The following is an 18,234-nucleotide window of genomic DNA, read 5'->3' on the forward strand; positions in this document are numbered from 1 at the left end:
AACTCTAAATAGGGAAAAGGGGTGGGAGGAGAAGGAGAGGGCATGAGGGTAAAAAAGATGGTGGAATGAGATGGACATCATTACCCTAAGTACATGTATGAAGACATGAAGGGCGTAAATATACTTTGTATATAACCAGAGATATGAAAAATTGTGCTCTATATATGTAACGTGAATTGTAATGCATTCTGCTGTCATATATAACAAATTAGAATAAAAAATAAATAACTAAAAAAATACTATGAGCCCAGCACAGTGGTGCACACCTGTAATTCCAGTGGCTGATACAAGAGGATTGCAAGTTCAAAGTCAACCTCAGCAACTAGTGAGGCCCTAAACAACTTAGCGATATCCTGTCTCAAAATAAAAATAACAAATGACTGGGGATGTGGCTCAGTGGTTAAGTACCCCTGGATTCTATCCCCAGTACCAAATAAATAAAAAATAGAAAAATAAAGAGACATATAAAAATGTTTTTGAGGAAGACTAGAAAGAACACACTCATTGTCCTCTTGAGTGATAGCTGTTACAGCAGGGTCAGTCCTATTATACAGTTTGGGGTGGGTGGCAAAAATCCCTCTGCATGGATCCCTAACATAGTACCTGGCTCAGGGTCAGCGCTTGAAATATACAGGCTGCAGGAGGGAAAGTAGAGTCTGTTGAATTATGGGTAAATGGTTCAACACTTTTGAGCATCCATCATATACCTGGTGTGATGCTGAATGCTGGGAATTAAAAAATAAATATAACACAGGCCTACCCTTCAAAGCCAATAATGGAAGATGGTCCCATCAACAGAGCCTTTTGATATAACATGACAAGTGCTATATCAGAAATAAGCAGAGGATATTCTAAGATCATAATAGAAGGGTCACAGGCCCAAGCAGGGAGCTTAAGGGAATTTTCCAATTAGCCTACTCCTCAAACAACTTTTGATACCTCGGAAGAATTTAACTAAGGGCAGCTGAAAGACATTCACTATAAAAAGGAAAAAAAGGGAGATTTGCCTTAGTTAAGAAAAGGACCACTTAACTTGATTCTTAATTTTAAAAGATATAACCCTTTGGGAATCTAATGAATGCCAATGCCCCTCTTAGAAAAATGTATACAACCAAAATATTTCAGAAATACTTCAAGGACTTCGTAAACCAACCCTGGGTGAAAAACTCTGTTCTAGAGCCCTGTTTCAGAAAGCAATACCAAGGGAAGATTTTTTTTCTACAGAGTGGGGGTTATGGCATGAGAAACTGAGAAGTCAGGAGACTTCTTTTCTGGCACATTAATAACTTTAAAAAAGCAGAATTATTTTTAGAATGATTTGACCAGGGTGAGCTACCTACAAATCAGCTTTCCCTCTATAGAAGGAAACTCTTCAGAGTTGGGATTTTCTTTCTAACCCTAACCCTAACCCAACTGAGTTCAGTTACTTTTGGATAACTACAAATGTCTAGTTAGTACAGGTCCAATGGAATCTTCCTTGAGTCTTGCTAGAAACTGGGAACCTGTTTGGCTGTGAAACCAAAACGTGTGCTTGGCGGGGTAAGCCATCCTGGAGTCTACTCACATTCATTCAAGAGCTAGAAAAGTCCTGAGAAACCACCTATCTATCTCCAGCATATTCTATTTACACCATCACTGAAAAAGGGTAAGCAAGTATGTGTTGATTGCTCAATATCTACTTTCTTGTAACTTTCAGGAAAGGGTCCCAGATCTACTTTCTATAGATACAGAGAATAAACTTATTTTCTCTTTTTCCAAAAATTGCAATCTTTAAATTATCTGGAAAACTACTCCTCCTTTATGGTTGTTGTTTCTTAAACCTAGACTTGGTAACATTAACTTTTCTTTCCAGTGGTTCTTTCAACTTCCTTTACACCTCCATAGTCTGGCTCCCAAACTGAACCCTCAGCAGTATTTTGTACATGCGCCTGAACCACCCATGGCCAGGACATCATACTGCTAATATACTGTAAAGATAGCATGCTTATTTTTAAGCAACTGAATTATACCAAGTTGGGCCTGCCTTTTTTTTTTTCCTGTTTGACTGCTGCCTAGTCATGACTTATAAGTAGATTCTAGTGAAAAGCCATGAGGATCCTATATTTATTCCTCTTAAATTTAATCTTGTTCATTTTTGTTTGATGTTTTATAATGTTTAGATTAACCTCTACGTGATTCCCAGAATTTCATCTCCAGTGCTAAATTCTCTATGATTGGGAGGATTTTACCTTGTGTTTCTGTAGCTTTATCAAGAGCTGTTCACCATTTTGAAAAATTAGATCATTAATAACACAAACTCATGACATTTGGATCAGCAATATACATATCAAGTATCAGTCTGTACTTCTATCACTTCACAGTGAATGACTCTGCCTATAGCCTGTAAATATACAAATATACCCATTTAGCTATGATTTTAATGTTAAATACAAAATGTTGGAAAGATTCAATGGAATTTTATTTTAATTCTTTTACACTGAACTTTTTTCTCACTGGTAGGCACAAGCATCTGATTAGTTCATGGCTTTTAATCAGGAGTGAATATCTACACATATTTGTTTAAGTTCTTCTAAATTTACAGTTAGGGCATTTTAAAGACTGGACGTGAAGGTAATTATATCATCCACAAATTACTTCTCAGGACTGTGAAGGGGATACAGGTTCTGATATGAGAACTGCTGTCATATATTCCATTTCTACAGCTCTCACATCCCCATTCAAATCTGTCCTTTAAGATGCAATTTAAAAGTCCTGCTTTGAACACTTCCATTCTCTGTCATGCAAAGTTAGTCACTCTCTCTGCTGGATTCCCAACACACTGTCCTCTGCTTCAAGCAACAATAGTGATCTTCTGAACATAAAATCCAAGTCCCTCCCTGGCTTTGCCAGATGTTCTCTCTGCATGCCTCCCCCCCCCCCAACTCTCCAACATCTCAACCATTCTCCACCTCGGGCTTCAGTCACACTGGCCTTCTTTCTCTTTTCCCAAAAAGGTAAATTCTCTTTTCCAGGGCCTTTGCACATACTAATCAATATGCCATTGTTTTCTATGTACTCACAGAGCATTTACACATCAAAATATTATTTTGTTGTAAATTACTACCTTTTAAATTCTCCTTTACAGGTAAGGCACTTTAATAATTCTTTAAAATTACATGTGTAGGTAATTACATCATCTACAAATAGCATTTCTGGATCATAAACAGTAAGCAGGATCTGAGACAGCTAAGAATCACTGATGTAACATGCTAGTCAAGGATGGAAACAAAAACGTGAAAGGCACAAATGTCTCCAGTATCAAGAACTTTACAATCTAGGGGCTGGGGAGGTGGCTCAAGCGGTAGCGCGCTTGCCTGGCGTGCGTGCGGCCCGGGTTCGATCCTCAGCACCACATACCAACAAAGATGTTGTGTCCGCCGAGAACTAAAAAATAAATATTAAAAGTTCTCTCTCTCTCTCTCTCTCCTCTCTCACTCTCTCTTTAAAAAAAAAAAAGAACTTTACAATCTAGTTGGAGACAACAATTTAATATAAAAAAATTATTCCCTCCCCACAAAACAGTCAAATGGCTATTTCTATTGCTATTGCACAACTGCATGATAAATTAAGAGGTCAGAAATGGCTGAAATTTGGTTTTCCTCCTTCTCTGTCTTCATCATTCAACAATGAATGAATGCATCAATACTTAATAGTACTAACAGTACTAAAGGAACTTTGCTTTTTCCTCTCCTGTGCTTCAGGGAGGACAGCAGATTGTCAACCTATTAACTGGTAAATAAAATGACTGTTAGGTGGCTTGCCCCAGGCAGCTGGCCAGAGCATCTCCCCTTGAAACTGCTGTTCCTGTGGTTGCATGAAAATTGCTATTCCTACTGACTTTAAAAGCCTCCCTCCCCTACTGGGAAGAACATCCTTGGCCATGCATTAAGAATGACCTCAGGAGGATGAGACAAAGGACAGCACTGCTCTTTGAAATCCTCCTTGTACTGCTACAATTCTATGAGTCCCTCTAATTGCTGCACACAGAGACCCCAGAGGAACTGTCCCTTTTAAAATGTAAATGCTTTTACAATGTAAATCTTGCTTCAATTTTCCATGACTTTCCATGAACAGAGTCTGGCAGAAATTGCCTATCTTTCTTCATACTTAATCCCTGATTTCTTTAGGGGAGATAATGTGTCCACCTTAGAGACCTCCATTTCCCAGCCTCCTCTGTAGCTAAGGGAGGACATGAGACTGAATAGCAACCATATGCAGAAAAAAGTTTCAGTGAGACCTCTGGGACACTAGCTTAGAAGGGAGACAGAGCTGAGAGTATACTTTTGCCCTTCTTCCTTTCCGGAATATAGCTGCGATGGCTATTTTGGAACATGAGAGGGCTGGAAGATGGAAGCATGCACGGAAAGGAGAGAGCATAAAGACAGGAAGAACCTGGCTGGGTTCTTCAGTATGATGGAGCCTCCATTTCAGCCCTCTCTGTATAGAATGGTAGTCAGTCCATCTCCCAACTTTCTTTACACAAGGAAAAAGATCACCATTAAGCATTTAGTTAAGCTAATTCTATTCTGAGTTTTCTACTATAAGTAATTAATGTATATGTTTCAACATTCTTGATAGGTACTATATTCTAATACATTAAGTAAAAAAATAATGAATTACATTGAAATTCAGTAGGCAATTTTATACTCTTCAATAGCAAAGCTTGGTTTCCACATTAGACTTTAAAGTCCTATGACATCCCAGTCTTTTATTTTACTCAAAATGGCTTCTTCAATTCTTTCACAGTGAATATAGCACATGCTCAAAAGTTGCTGAGTTACTGAGATAGATTATTTGATCTATTTTTATTCTATACTTGAATAGCTCTTAAACCTATTCCAATTAATGAGTTAAATAACTCTTACAAGATAAGACACCATTTTTAAAATGCTGTATAAGTAACTGAATCATCTGTAATCTTACAGTCTCCACCAAACAAAACAAAACAAAAAACCTGAAGAAAAACTGGTAAGATGGTTATATAAGAGAGAATGGTAACTTCTTTCAGCCTACCAGGCAGTTCATAACTCAAAATAATTCAATCTTAAAAAATAATTAATTCTTAAGTTGTTTTGTTCTAAAAGTATATTATTTGGTGAAATAGTTTAAGAACACCTTCACATAGTACCTCCATCTCTGCTTAACAGATAAGAAATCTAGGTTTCCAACAGGTTAAATGAGCTCAGGTTAGCTTATGCAGGATATGGGAATGCCCCAACTCAGAAATATTTGTTCTTTCACCTACAACAGGCTAGTGATCACAGAGAATTTCTGTTAATTTGTCACGTGAAAATCTGTCTCATTCTAACATTTTCCATGCCTAAATCATAAACTGGTCACATATAATTCCACAATGACCTTACCTCTTTTAAAAAATATTTTTTAAAAATATATTTTTAGTTGTCAATGGCCCTATATTTTATTTATTTATATGTGGTGCTGAGACTCAAATCCAATGCCTCACAAATGCCAGGCAAGTGCTCTACCACTGAGCTACAATCCCAGCCATTGAAAAAATTTTTAAGTGTTTTTTTTAGATGTAGATGGACACAATACAGTTATTTTATTTATTTTTTATGTGGTGCTGAGGATTGAACCCAGTGCCTCACACATGCTAGGCAAGCGCTCTACCATTGAACTATAATCCCAGCCCATAAGCTTACATCTTGATTAAAAAAAAGAAAATCAACAAAAATGGAACTTTGAAATATAACATAATTAGCTATAACTACTATACAAAACTTATAAAGGGAAGGTAGAGGGGAGAAAAAGTGAAAGTATTGGGAAATGAGATTGATTAAATTATGTGCTTATATGAATATGACATAAAGAATTTCACTATTATGTATAATTATAATGTCAATAAAATTTGAAACAATTTATGAATGATAAAGATTTCAATTTAAATTTCACCCAGCCCCTTAAATGGATATTATATATTAGCAGGTACTTACTTAAATTTCGTTTTTCCTTAGGAAAATTACCTTAGGAACATAAACAGAACAAGACAGGTAAATACCTAAATTATTTCATGCTAACTTGCCTCATCAGAAAGCATCACTGGCCATCAGACCCCTTTAATCATCACCAAATCACCTGCCTCAGTTTCAACATACCCCCATGTTATAAAATCAGGACAAGTTAGAACTGATCCACCACTTATTGCAGTTTGGGATTCTGAATCCTGAGGACTTCATAAGACTCCTGCCTCTCAGTTGCCAATCCAAAACAACACAAGATGGAATCTACTTGAGAAACATTCTTGGGGCTAAATTGTTTTTTTGTTTTTGCTATATTGGGGATTGAACTCAGGGCCTTGCACACGCTAGGCAAGCACTGTATTACTGAGCTACATCCTCATCCTTATATGTTGATTTGTATTATATATATATATTTTTTAAACTGGGGATTAAATCCAGGGATTCTTTACCAGTAAGTTACATCCCCTTTAAAATTTCTTAATTTTTTTTTTTTTAACTTTGAGTCAGGGTTTCACTAAATTGTTTAGGGACTTGATAAATTGCAAAGTTGGCCTCAAAACTTGTGAACCTCCTGCCTCGGCCTCCAAACTACTGGGATTATAGGCATTCACCACCATGCCCAGCTATGTTGATTCTTCTTCCTTTTCTTCTTTTTTTTTAATGTTGACTCTTAATAGCATCAATTACAAGGATACTAACTGATAACTACAAAAGGTAAAACTTGTCATTCTTACCTAAGGAGTCAGAGATAAAGAAATTTTATGTGATACTGTCACAAATTCCCTACCTCCTTTGGAAGCAGAAGATGAATTGTTTGAAAATGCTTTACTTAGATTGGTCAATGATATGATATATAACTAAAATATAATGAGACTAATTTTATGTGCCATATGTAAAGGTCTGTTATGTGTCAAAATCATAGTTTTAGGCCATCTGTAAGGTTACCAGATATTTTCCAATCATATCAGCATTTATATCAGTATATTTATCTGTATAAATAAATATTATGTATTTACCAGCAGATGAATTTAATTTGTGGGAGAAAAGGGCTAATAGAGGGAAACTTCAAGAAAAGATCTTAAGTATAACGCTAATAGAAGGCTGAAGAGAGCTAAGAATGTCTTTTTTTTTTTTTTAAAGAGAGAGAGAGAGAGAGAGAGAATTTTAATATTTATTTTTTAGTTTTTGGCAGACACAACATCTTTGTTTGTACATAGTGCTGAGGATCGAACCCGGGCCGCACGCATGCCAGGCGAGCGCGCTACCGCTTGAGCCACATCCCTAGCCCCAGAGCTAAGAATTTCTTATCATGAAAGGTAAACACTAAAAGAGAAGGAAGATCAATAGAGTAAAAGTAGAGAACCAAGGGCAATGGAGGAGAGGGAAAGGGGAAGAACTGGGGAATGAAGTTGACCAAATTATGCTACATGCATCTATGAATATATCAAAATCCATTCCAATTTTATATATACTATAATGTATCAGTTAAAATAGATGATAGATAGATATAGATAAATAGATAAAAGGAAGACCAATAGAATAGAGGAAGAGGACTGGGGGAGGGAAGAGTATTAAAATGAAGTGAAGAAAACTATGTAATATGCATTTATAAATATATCAAAAGTGAAGTGTGTAACTATAATATACTAAAAAAACAAATAAATAAAAAGACTGAAAATGCTACCCTTGATTGATCAACTAGAATCAATAAACTTAATTCACTGACAAGAATGAAGCTAAGGTTTAAGTCAAAACATTTTCTGAAAGGCTCTAAAAACTAAAGAAATAAACAAGATATGGTAAAACTAGGGGGAAAAATATACTCAAGTAGTCATTCAAATACCTATTATGTATTCAGCACTATGTCAGTGATTTGGGAAATAAATAATTTTAAAACATAGTTCAAAGACCTTATAATATTATTAGAGGCATAAGACATAAGGTTTTATGTCATGGACCTTTTAAATAAAAATCTAAATAAAGGTTGGGAATGGAGGCAAGGGGCACATGGATATGGGTTCCAGTGGCTGAGGTTTCAGAGCCAAGGCTGAGTCTGAGCCAGGCCCTAAAAAGCAGGACTTCAATAAGCAGAAATTCAGAAGGGCAGGAGCAGAGGCCAGAAGGTGAGAGGGTACACTGGTACATCAGCAGTCAGTGAGGAGACTGGATGAGGCTTGTGCAGAGAAGACAGGTAGGGTGAGTCAGTGGGTGAGAGACTTAAATACTATCTATATTAATTTCAAATCATAAAATGTTTTGTTAACATGATTAATATATTTTAATATTTAATCTGGAGCATGATACAAAGAGTAATAGAATTAGAGGAGGAGTTGGAACTAGAGGAGTAATTACTGAAAGGGAGGTTGTACACCAGCGGTTCAGGGGATCTGTGAGGTCCAAACTATTTTTGTGTTATTTGTCTAATTCACTGTGTTGAGGCTCACATTGATGGTGCATAAGCAATGACAAATTAAATTGCTAGTGTCAAGGCAGTGGGACCAAAGTGTTATCAGTAGCACTTAATTCTTTAAAACAACAACAAAAGATTTATTGGGGTATAACATAAGTACAATAAACAGCATATATTTAAGGTATATATTATACCCCTGAGAAACCACTGCCACATTGAGATGAAATTCTGATCTGTCCAAAAGCTTCCTGGTGCCCCCTCACCCTCATTCTCATACAACTACTTTATCACTATAAAATTAGTTTGCAAGTTCTAAAATTTTATAAAAATGGAATTATACAGTAAGTATTTCTTTTCATACTAAGACTAAGCAAAGGCAAAGTAAACAAAACAGAACAAAGGAGAACCCAAGATGCAGAGGGTGATTTCTCATCATGATAAAGGGTTGATTCACCAAGAGGACATCATAAACCTAAACATATACGAACCTAATAACAGCTTTCACATGCATGAACAAAACCCCCAAACCTGATACACCTAAAACGACGAAAAGACAAGTACATAATTATCATTGGTGGATCTCAGTGCCACTTTCTATATAATAGGTAGAACACATATACAGAAAACTACTGAGGATACAGGAGACTTGAACCATCACCCTGACTTGACATTTATACACTCCACCCAACCACAGAATACACAATATTGTCAAGGATACATGAATGTTGATCAAGATTAACTATATTCTGGGCCATAAGATAGGTTTCAATAAACTCAAAAGGACTGACTTCATACAAAGTATGTTTTCTGACCACAATGGAATTAAATTAAAAATCAATAACAGAAAGCTGAAAAATTCCCAGTAAGTCAAAGATGAAATCACTAGATAAATTAGAAAATATTTGGAACTGAATTAAAATGATTTTGCAAGCTGTATTTTGAGATATATGACCTTGAAAGCTTTCTAATGCTAAAGGTTTTGTAATGAGAATGGTGATGATATTAGCAAATATGACTTTTTATATTATGGAATGTATTGAGTACACTGAAATGCACCAACATTTGCAAGACCTACACAGCTTAGCAAAGCAACATTTTATAAATAGTCAATGAATTATATTACCTAGGATCTATTCTGTTCAAGATAGATCAATGAATCTTATTATGTAAAAGTACAAAGAGTTTATTCATTTTGGGTTGAGATTCTACATGGCAACTAATGACCCTTTAAGAAACTATCCCTTGCTGGGTACAGTGGCCCATGCCTGTAATTCCAGGGACATGCGAGGAAGCAGGAGGATGCTAAGTTTGAGACCTGCCTCAGCAACTCAGTGAAGCCTAAGAAACTTAGTGAGACCCTGTTTCAAAATAAAAAATAAAAAGGGCTGGGGATGTGGCTCAATGTAAAGTGACCCTAGGTTCAATCCCTAGTAACCCTCTCCCCATCTACACACACAAAAATCACAGATATAAAGAAGAATAACAAAGAAAAAAGGGGAAAAAAAGAAACTATCCCTTGTCAAATGTGAAAATTCCACAATTATCTGAAAAGGCTATTAAAATACTTCTGTTTTCTTTTCTTTTTTAGCTGCATATGTGTGTGAAGCAAGATTTTCTTCATATCCTTCCAAAAGATCAATAAATCCTGCAGCTTGACTGAAAAAGCAGATGTGAGAATCCAGCTGTTATCTACAAGCCAGACACTAAAGGGCTGGCAAGAATGTAAACAATATTCTCTTGTAATAAAAAAGCTTGAAACAATGACTAATAAGATTTAATGACCTAATGGATTATAGTAGTCAAAACAAAACGACAACAACTTATGTGCTTGTGATATAAGAAGACTTGGTACCCAGAAAACTTTAAGTTAAAAGAAGATATTTTCTGAGTAGACTTGGTCCTTCATAGCAGAATTAATCACCATAATATGAGCTGAAAGAAAATTCATTCAACTAAAAAGATCAGATTTTATAAGGGTTTAATTAGAATTCCAGCACATTACCGAAAGGCTGTCTTTTATGTCTGCACATAATGGCCAGGTCACGTGTCTGCCCAGTGCTGGCTGCCTGGGATAGGACTGAAGCACTGACAGGGTCAGATGAGGGATGTATCCTAGGTCAAGAGAGCCAGTCTCCCTGTAGTTGAAAGTGCTTCATCCTGGCTGCAGAGCCCCACGGGGCTGCTTGTATTTGGACCCTCTGAAGGCACAGCAGGAGCTGAAGCTCTGGAGACAGACTCAGTGGGTCAACTCCTCCCTAGTTGTATAATCTTTGAAAAGGTTACCAGAACTTTTTGGTGCCTCATTTTTCTTAAAAAAAAAAAAAAAGGGATAATTATTAAATTATTATGAGCATGAAAAATGTAAGGCATTGGGATTGTGGCTGTGGCTCAGTGGTAGAGCGCTTGCCTAGCATGGGTAAGGCACTGGGTTCGATCCTTAGCACCACATACAAAAATAAGCAAATAAAATAAAGGCATGATGTCCATCTACAACTACAGGAAATTTTTTTTTTTTAAAAAGTAAGGTGTTCCGAAAAGTTTAGAAAGGTATCAAAGATAAGTACTTGATAAACATTATATTCCCATGATGTTTTACTTGAAATTTGGAGTAAGAAGGCAATTGTTCAATTCTACAGAGTTGTTGGGGATACGAGAAATATAACAAAGTACTCTAAAAGCTAATTAGGAAATCTTTAATTTCCAGGATTAAAGATCCATAATGTGATCTGAGGTTAAGAGAGAAAACATCTATTTCAAAATTATTTAAAAATAAGTAAATAGATTCGGTATGGACTTTGGATTCAGAAATGTTTAATGAATATTTTCAAATTTAAGCACTTAGCATGGTGTGAGAGAGCACACCTATGGTGCTAGGGGACTGCAGAGGGAGATGGCGTGAGCCCAGGAGTTGGAGGCTAGTCTAAGCAACACAGCGAGACCCCATTTCTAGAAGGAAAACAAAAACAAAAACACCGGACAGACAAACAAATAAATCAAGCATTTATTTCATGGCTACAAGAATAAAGATACACCCTCAACTAACAATTATGGAGCAAGGTGATATAGTTTTCAATAAAAAGTAAAATTAGCTGGGCACACTGGCATATGCCTGTAATTCCAGCAGCTCAAGAGGCCAAAGCAGGAGGATTGTGAGTTCAAAGCCAGCCTCAGTAAAAGCAAGGCACTAGCAAGTCAGTGAGACCCTGTCTCTAAATAAAATACAAAATAGGGCTGGAGATATGGCTCAGTGGTTGAGTGCCCCTGAGTTCAATCCTTGATTACCCCCTCTCCAAAAAATGTAAAATTATTCAAGCAAACATTTTTAAAAGTTAATAAAGGAAAGCTGCAAAATATTAGTTGAATTATAATAACCATGTAAATACCTTGATGCAAAGAGAAAAACGAAAATGTAGGTTGAATGGAAAAAATTCTTTGGCTCTGGAACCAAAGAATAATCATCCCACATGAAAGGAAAGGCCAGAGAGGTGGTGGTAACAGGTGGGAGGGGAGGAGCAGGGGGAAGAGCCTACAGTGCTGAGGGTTTTTGTATACTTGTCTCTATACAAAACTAAGAACAGAGTGAGGAACTCTGGAGATGTGGCCTGATTATGGGCAAGGTAGAGCCATCCAAACAGGCTCCCTGGGGCCGGACTCACCCTTGCCCTACACCTAAGACAAGACAGAAATCAAACCTGGGAGTTTGCAAAATTACCCCACAAAACAAACTGGCATTTTGAGGTAGAAGTCATGTAAAAGAAAAGAGGATATGGTAATCTGCAAACTGTTGACAGTTATGTCAACACACAGCAGTGAACTTCCATATTCTGCACATTTTTTGCAGGTCTTCTACTTCCAAATACCAGGAGCCCAAAATTCTCTATCTCAGGCCATAAACCACCAGAGAAAAATTAGCTGTACTAAACCCTAGAGCAGACAGTATGGCAGAGTGACATAAGTAATGCTTCCTGGGAGAAACTTTATATCTCTACCTGCCTCACTGATGGAACAAGAACTTCCATGTAGGTCAGCTGCAGATGAAGTTTTAAACACAGGTATTTTTCTAGTATACTCTAAGCTACTCAGTACCATTCAAAGGCAAAGGAGGGGTGCGTAGCAAGTCTAATGAGTAGGAAAACAGAAGCCTGCTGATATGCGTCAATCAAACATACTTCTTTTGAGTAGACCTTTTGGCTTTATTGGGTAAAATGCTCCAGACTCACAGTCACTATTTATGAGACAAAAAGGCAGTCAAGGCAGAAAATACCAGGAAGATTGTAATTTAGGATCTTTTGGTAAAGCATAGTCTTTCTAAAAAAAATTTTTTACTGGTGTCTTATAATTATGTGTAATAGTGGGATTCATTATTATATATTCATACATGCATAATACAACAATATAAATTGGACAACTTCCTTCCCTAGTATCTCTCCTTCCCCACACCTCCTTCATCCCCCTGGTCCTCTCTTCTATTCTACTGATCTACCTTCCATTTTCATGAGACCACCTTCTACCTTTTTTCTCTCTAGCCTCCATATATGGGAGAAAACATACCACTCTTAACTTTCTGCGTCTGGGTTATTTCACTTAACATAATGCTTTCAAGTTCTACCCATTTTCATGTAGATGACATAATTTTATTCTTCTTTGGGGCTGAATAAAACTCCACTGTGTACATATATCACATTTTATTTATCCACTCATCTGCTGATAGACACCCAGGCTGGTTTCATAATTTGGTGATTGTGTATAAACATGGGTACGCATGTATCGCTATAGTCTGATGAGTAATTGTTTTTAGGATAAATCCCTAGGTACAGCTGGATCATACGGTGGTTCCATTACTAGTCTTTTGAGGAACCTCCATACTGATTTCCATGGTGGTTGTACTAATTTGTAATCCTACAACAGCATATGAGTGTTCCTTTTCCTCCACATCCTTTCCTGCATTTATTACTAAATAATTTGTATTTTTGATGGTTCCCATTCAAGAGTAATTTCTTACCAAGATGAAAAGGAATGTATTACCTACCTGGAAAATATCTGTCTTGTCTTCAAATAGACTAACAAAATATTTATAGTCAGCATAAGCCCAGAATTTAGAATGATCATAATCTTTAAATGGTCCAGAATCACTAGACTGGTCACAGTTCCAGGTCAGAAATTCTTCAAGTGTAGCTTCCACATAACTACAAGCAGTTTCAAATTGGGGAACTGTAAAGTAAGAGAACACACTTTAAATTTTTTTTTTTAAGTTATAGATGGACAATTCTTTCTTTCTTTATTTATTTTTATGTGGTGCTGAGGATTGAACTCAGTGCCTCATACATGCTAGGCAAGGGCTTACCACTAAGCCAAAACCCCAGCCCCTCGAACACACCTATTTGTTTTTTTTTTACTTCATCCTAAAGAGCATTATTTACTTATGGTTTGTACAATGAAATAATATTTATTTTTAAAAAGGTTTAAGGAGCACTTCAATATATTGAGCTGATTATATATATATATATATATAATATATATATATAATTATATATATATTATATTATATATATATTATATATATATTATTTATTTTTATATTTTATTTATATATATATATTTTAAGTATCAGAAATTTATTAGTTGCTCAAAACATTACATTGATCTTGACATGTTTCAAATGGGGTATGAATTCTTAATATTCCCACGTGTACAGATTGCAGGATCACATTGGTTATACATCCACGTTTATACATACTGCCAAACAAGTGTCTGTTGTAATCTGCTGCCCTTCTTTTTTTTTTTTTTTTTAAAGAGAGAGTGAGAGAGGGGAGAGAGAGAGAGAGAGAGAGAGAGAGAGAGAGAGAGAGAGAGAGAGAGAGAAAATTTTTTAATATTTATTTTTTAGTTCTCGGCGGACACAACATCTTTGTTTGTATGTGGTGCTGAGGATCGAACCCGGGCGGCGCGCATGCCAGGCAAGCACGCTACCGCTTGAGCCACATCCCCAGCCCTCTGCTGCCCTTCTTATCCCCCCTCCCCTCCCCTCCCCTCCTCTCCCTCTACCCCATCTACCATAACTCATTTCTCTCTCTCTCTTATTTTTTTTCCCCCTTTGCCTCACATCCTCTTATATGTATTTTTGTATAACAATGAGGGTCTCCTTCCCTCTTCCGTGCAATTCCCCCTCTCTCTCCCATTCTCTCCCACCTCTCGTCCCTGTTTGATGGTAATCTTCTTCTCATGCTCTTCCTCCCTGCTCTGTTTTGAGTCGCCCCCCCTTATATCAAAGAAGACATTCAGCATTTGTTTTTTAGGGATTGGCGGACTTCACTTAGCATAATCTGCTCTAATGCCATCCATTTCCCTGCAAATGCCATGATTTTGCTATTTTTTAGTGCTGAGTAATATTCCATTGTGTATATATGCCACATTTTTTTTTATCCATTCATCTATTGAAGGGCATCTAGGTTGGTTCCACAGTCTAGCTATTGTGAATTGTGCTGCTATGAACATTGATGTGGCTGTGTCACTATAGTATGCTCTTTTTAGGTCTTTGGGAATAGTCTGAGAAGGGGAATAGCTGGGTCGAATAGTGGTTCCATTCCCAGCTTTCCGAGGAATCTCCATACTGATTTCCAAATTGGCCGCACCAGTTTGCAGTCCCACCAGCAATGTACAAGTGTACCCTTTTCCCCACATCCTCGCCAGCCCTTGTTGTTGTTTGACTTCATAATGGCTGCCTTTCTTACTGGGGTGAGATGGTACCTTAGAGTGGTTTTAATTTGCATTTCTCTGATTGCTAGAGATGGTGAGCATTTTTTCAAGTATTTGTTGATTGACTGTATATCTTTCTCTGAGAAGTGTCTGTTCAGATCCTTGGCCCATTTGTTGATTGGGTTATTTGTTTTCTTATTGTTTAATTTTTTGAGTTCTTTGTATACTCTGGAGATTAGGGCTCTATCTGAAGTGTGAGGGGTAAAAATTTGTTCCCAGGATGTAGGCTTCCTATTTATCTCTCTTATTGTTTCTCTTGCTGAGAAAAAAACTTTTTAGTTTGAGTAAGTCCCATTTGTTGATTCTTGATTTTAACTCTTGAGCTACAGGTGTCCTGTTAAGGAATTTGGAGCCCGACCCCATGAGGTGGAGATTGGAGCCAACTTTTTCTTCTACTAGATGCAGAGTTTCTGGTTTGATTCCTAGCTCCTTAATCCATTTTGAGTTAACTTTTGTGCATGGTGAGAGACAGGGATTCAATTTCATTTTGTTGCATATGGCTTTCCAGTTCTCCCAGCCCCATTTGTTGAAGATGTTATCCTTTCTCCATTGCATGCTTTTATCACCTTTGTCTAATATAAGGTAGTTGTAATTTTGTGGATTGGTTTCTGTTTCCTCTATTCTGTACCATTGGTCCACCTGCCTGTTTTGGTACTGTACCATGCTGTTTTTGTTACTATTGCTCTGTAGTATAGTTTAAAATCTGTTCGAACACACCGTTAAGTGAACAATGAAAGTGGTTTCCAAAAACAATAATGTTTTTTTTTTTAAATGAAGATAATTCCAACCAAAAAAGAACTATTAACATTAATTAAATATTAATTTTATACTTACTTTATTGTTAAAATAATTTATAATACTTGGGCTGGGGATGTGGCTCAAGCGGTAGCGCGCTTGCCTGGCATGTGTGTGGCCCGGGTTCAATCCTCAGCACCACATGCAAAAAACAAAGATGTTGTGTCCGCCGAAAAAACGAAAAAAAAAAAAAATTAAAATTCTCTCTCTCTCTCTCTAAAAAAATAATAATTTATAATACTCATAGTATTCATGATAAAGCAGAAAACATAGTTTTAACATTAACATTAAAGACTGCCTTCATCATAGCCTGATTTAGTGAGCCAGTGGAATGCCTGAGATTATCAGCTGCCCAAGACCTTTCTGTGAGTCTGTGAGGTCCAAACTACTTTCATATAACACTAAGACATCATTTGCCCTTTGCATTTTCATTCCCTCACAAGTGTGCCAGGGAGTTTCCCAGAAGCCACATGACATGTGTTGGTGTCACTGCTCTGACAGATGGTGGAATACATGCTTATGTTCTCATGTTTTAAATTTCTCCATTTTAGTTTCAAGTATGGCAAGTACCACTAGGGACAACCCACACCAGCATAGGCTCACTGGGGAACTCAATCATTTTAAAAGAGATCCTGAGCTCAAAGGGCTTGAGAATCATTGCTTCAGCTTAAAAAAAAAAAGAAAGGCAATAACAAAATAACTGTTTTTTGAAAATTTTTGGACTTTACTGCACATTTAGCATGCATAGCTCCTCAGACTCATTAAGGGGACAATAATGATTTAACGCCTGTTCTTTTATTCATTAACTCAGTTATTTCAGAATCATTTATTAAGCACAAAATTTGCAATTAGCATGATACTCAGGCTTATAAGAACATAAAAAATAGATAATACTATTGAGTGTATAGTATATTTAGATAAAGATAAATCTTTAACTAGAATAGTAGAGAACTTGAAGCATCATGTAATTAAATACAAAATTTTGTACCACAGACATTTAAAAAAGGGAAAGGCAATCAGAGATAAGGGTCTGTTATCTGTCTGCAGTGGGTTTGTTAGTATGGGTATGATACCAACGAGTTAAGACTACAGTCTTGGGTTGGTATGAGAACTATTCTTCTAAGACAGGGATGAAATCACTTTTTTTGCAACTAGCAGAATATTTTAAATGAGCACAGGGAAGTTAACAATTTATTAAGAAATCTGATTGTTACCTCCTTTGCAAAGCATAAAATCCTTTGAGGGATGTAGACCAGTTAGCACAGTGCCTGACATAGTAGTTGCAGGCACAATTATTAGTACTTATTATTAATTTATATATTTACTTGGAACTTTTTAACAGTTAAGTGAATTAGTAGAAGGAGAAAGGTATTCAAACTCTTCTTTCAATATTTTTTATCTTTTTCCTTCCTTTCTTCCTCAACTGCTTAGGATTATCTGATCTCTTTTTCCCTTGCTTTCTTCTTCCTAAATTCATTTCTGCAGAATGGCAGAGAGGTAACAGAGGCCAGGGTGTACATCAAAGAATCACTCTAATTTGTCTACTTGTCACTTGACGTTGAGAAGCAGAACTTTACTAATACCATTGATCTAAAATATAAAAACTACATACTCCAGAACTATTTAAATTTTCCCATATTTTATGAAGCACTTCGAACAGTGCCTGGCACACAGTAAACCATTAATAGATACAAGCTTTTAATATCATTGACATCATCAAATATTCTCCACTACAGCATAAGACTTCATAAAGTTAAATTCTGACAAACAAAAATGTACGTGGCAAGAAAGCTTCATGATGCTGGGAAACAGGAGTCATTTCTGAATCATCTCATAAACTCCAATGTTGGCCTAAAGACATTGCACTGTCTTGTAAGTTTTCATTTCACAGCGCTTGATCCAACTACAATACTAAAGCCATTAATTGAGTTGGCTGCCCCGGGGTGTACTGAACAGCCCTTTTCCATTAAGGCCAGTTATCACAAACAAGTCTGCATGGCAGACCTCAGAACCTGGCCTCATTAGAGGACTTCATTTGCTATCATGAAAAGTTCTGCATGTTAAAAATGAAAATACAAAAATGTGAAAATTGCATGCAGGAACTGTTATCATCAGAGGAAAATTAAAATGAAAGGACTGAATGGAAATGACAGACCTTTTCATTTACATAATTATTTTGATAGAAAATCTTCTCACTCTGACTTGGTGGTAGCAGGACAAAGGGAGCATTCTGATTTTGTTGAAATGACAGTT

The 18,234-nt window shown here is 36.5% G+C and overlaps 1 protein-coding gene across 5 annotated transcripts in view; it reads right to left on the reverse strand.

Annotated features, from left to right (window-relative positions):
- The window catches only part of HSPBAP1 (HSPB1 associated protein 1), a 73,583-nt gene that overhangs the window by 21,400 nt on the left and 33,949 nt on the right, over positions 1 to 18,234 (reverse strand). For all 5 annotated transcript variants that reach the window (XM_081302818.1, XM_081302816.1, XM_081302817.1 and 2 more), the window contains one exon: positions 13,460 to 13,641. In XM_081302818.1, the coding sequence (XP_081158944.1) occupies positions 13,460 to 13,641 (182 nt within the window). The remainder of the gene's footprint in view (positions 1 to 13,459; positions 13,642 to 18,234) is intronic.

Source organism: Spermophilus citellus, assembly GCF_964194105.1.
Source record: "Spermophilus citellus genome assembly, chromosome: 7".
Lineage (NCBI taxonomy): Eukaryota > Metazoa > Chordata > Mammalia > Rodentia > Sciuridae > Spermophilus > Spermophilus citellus.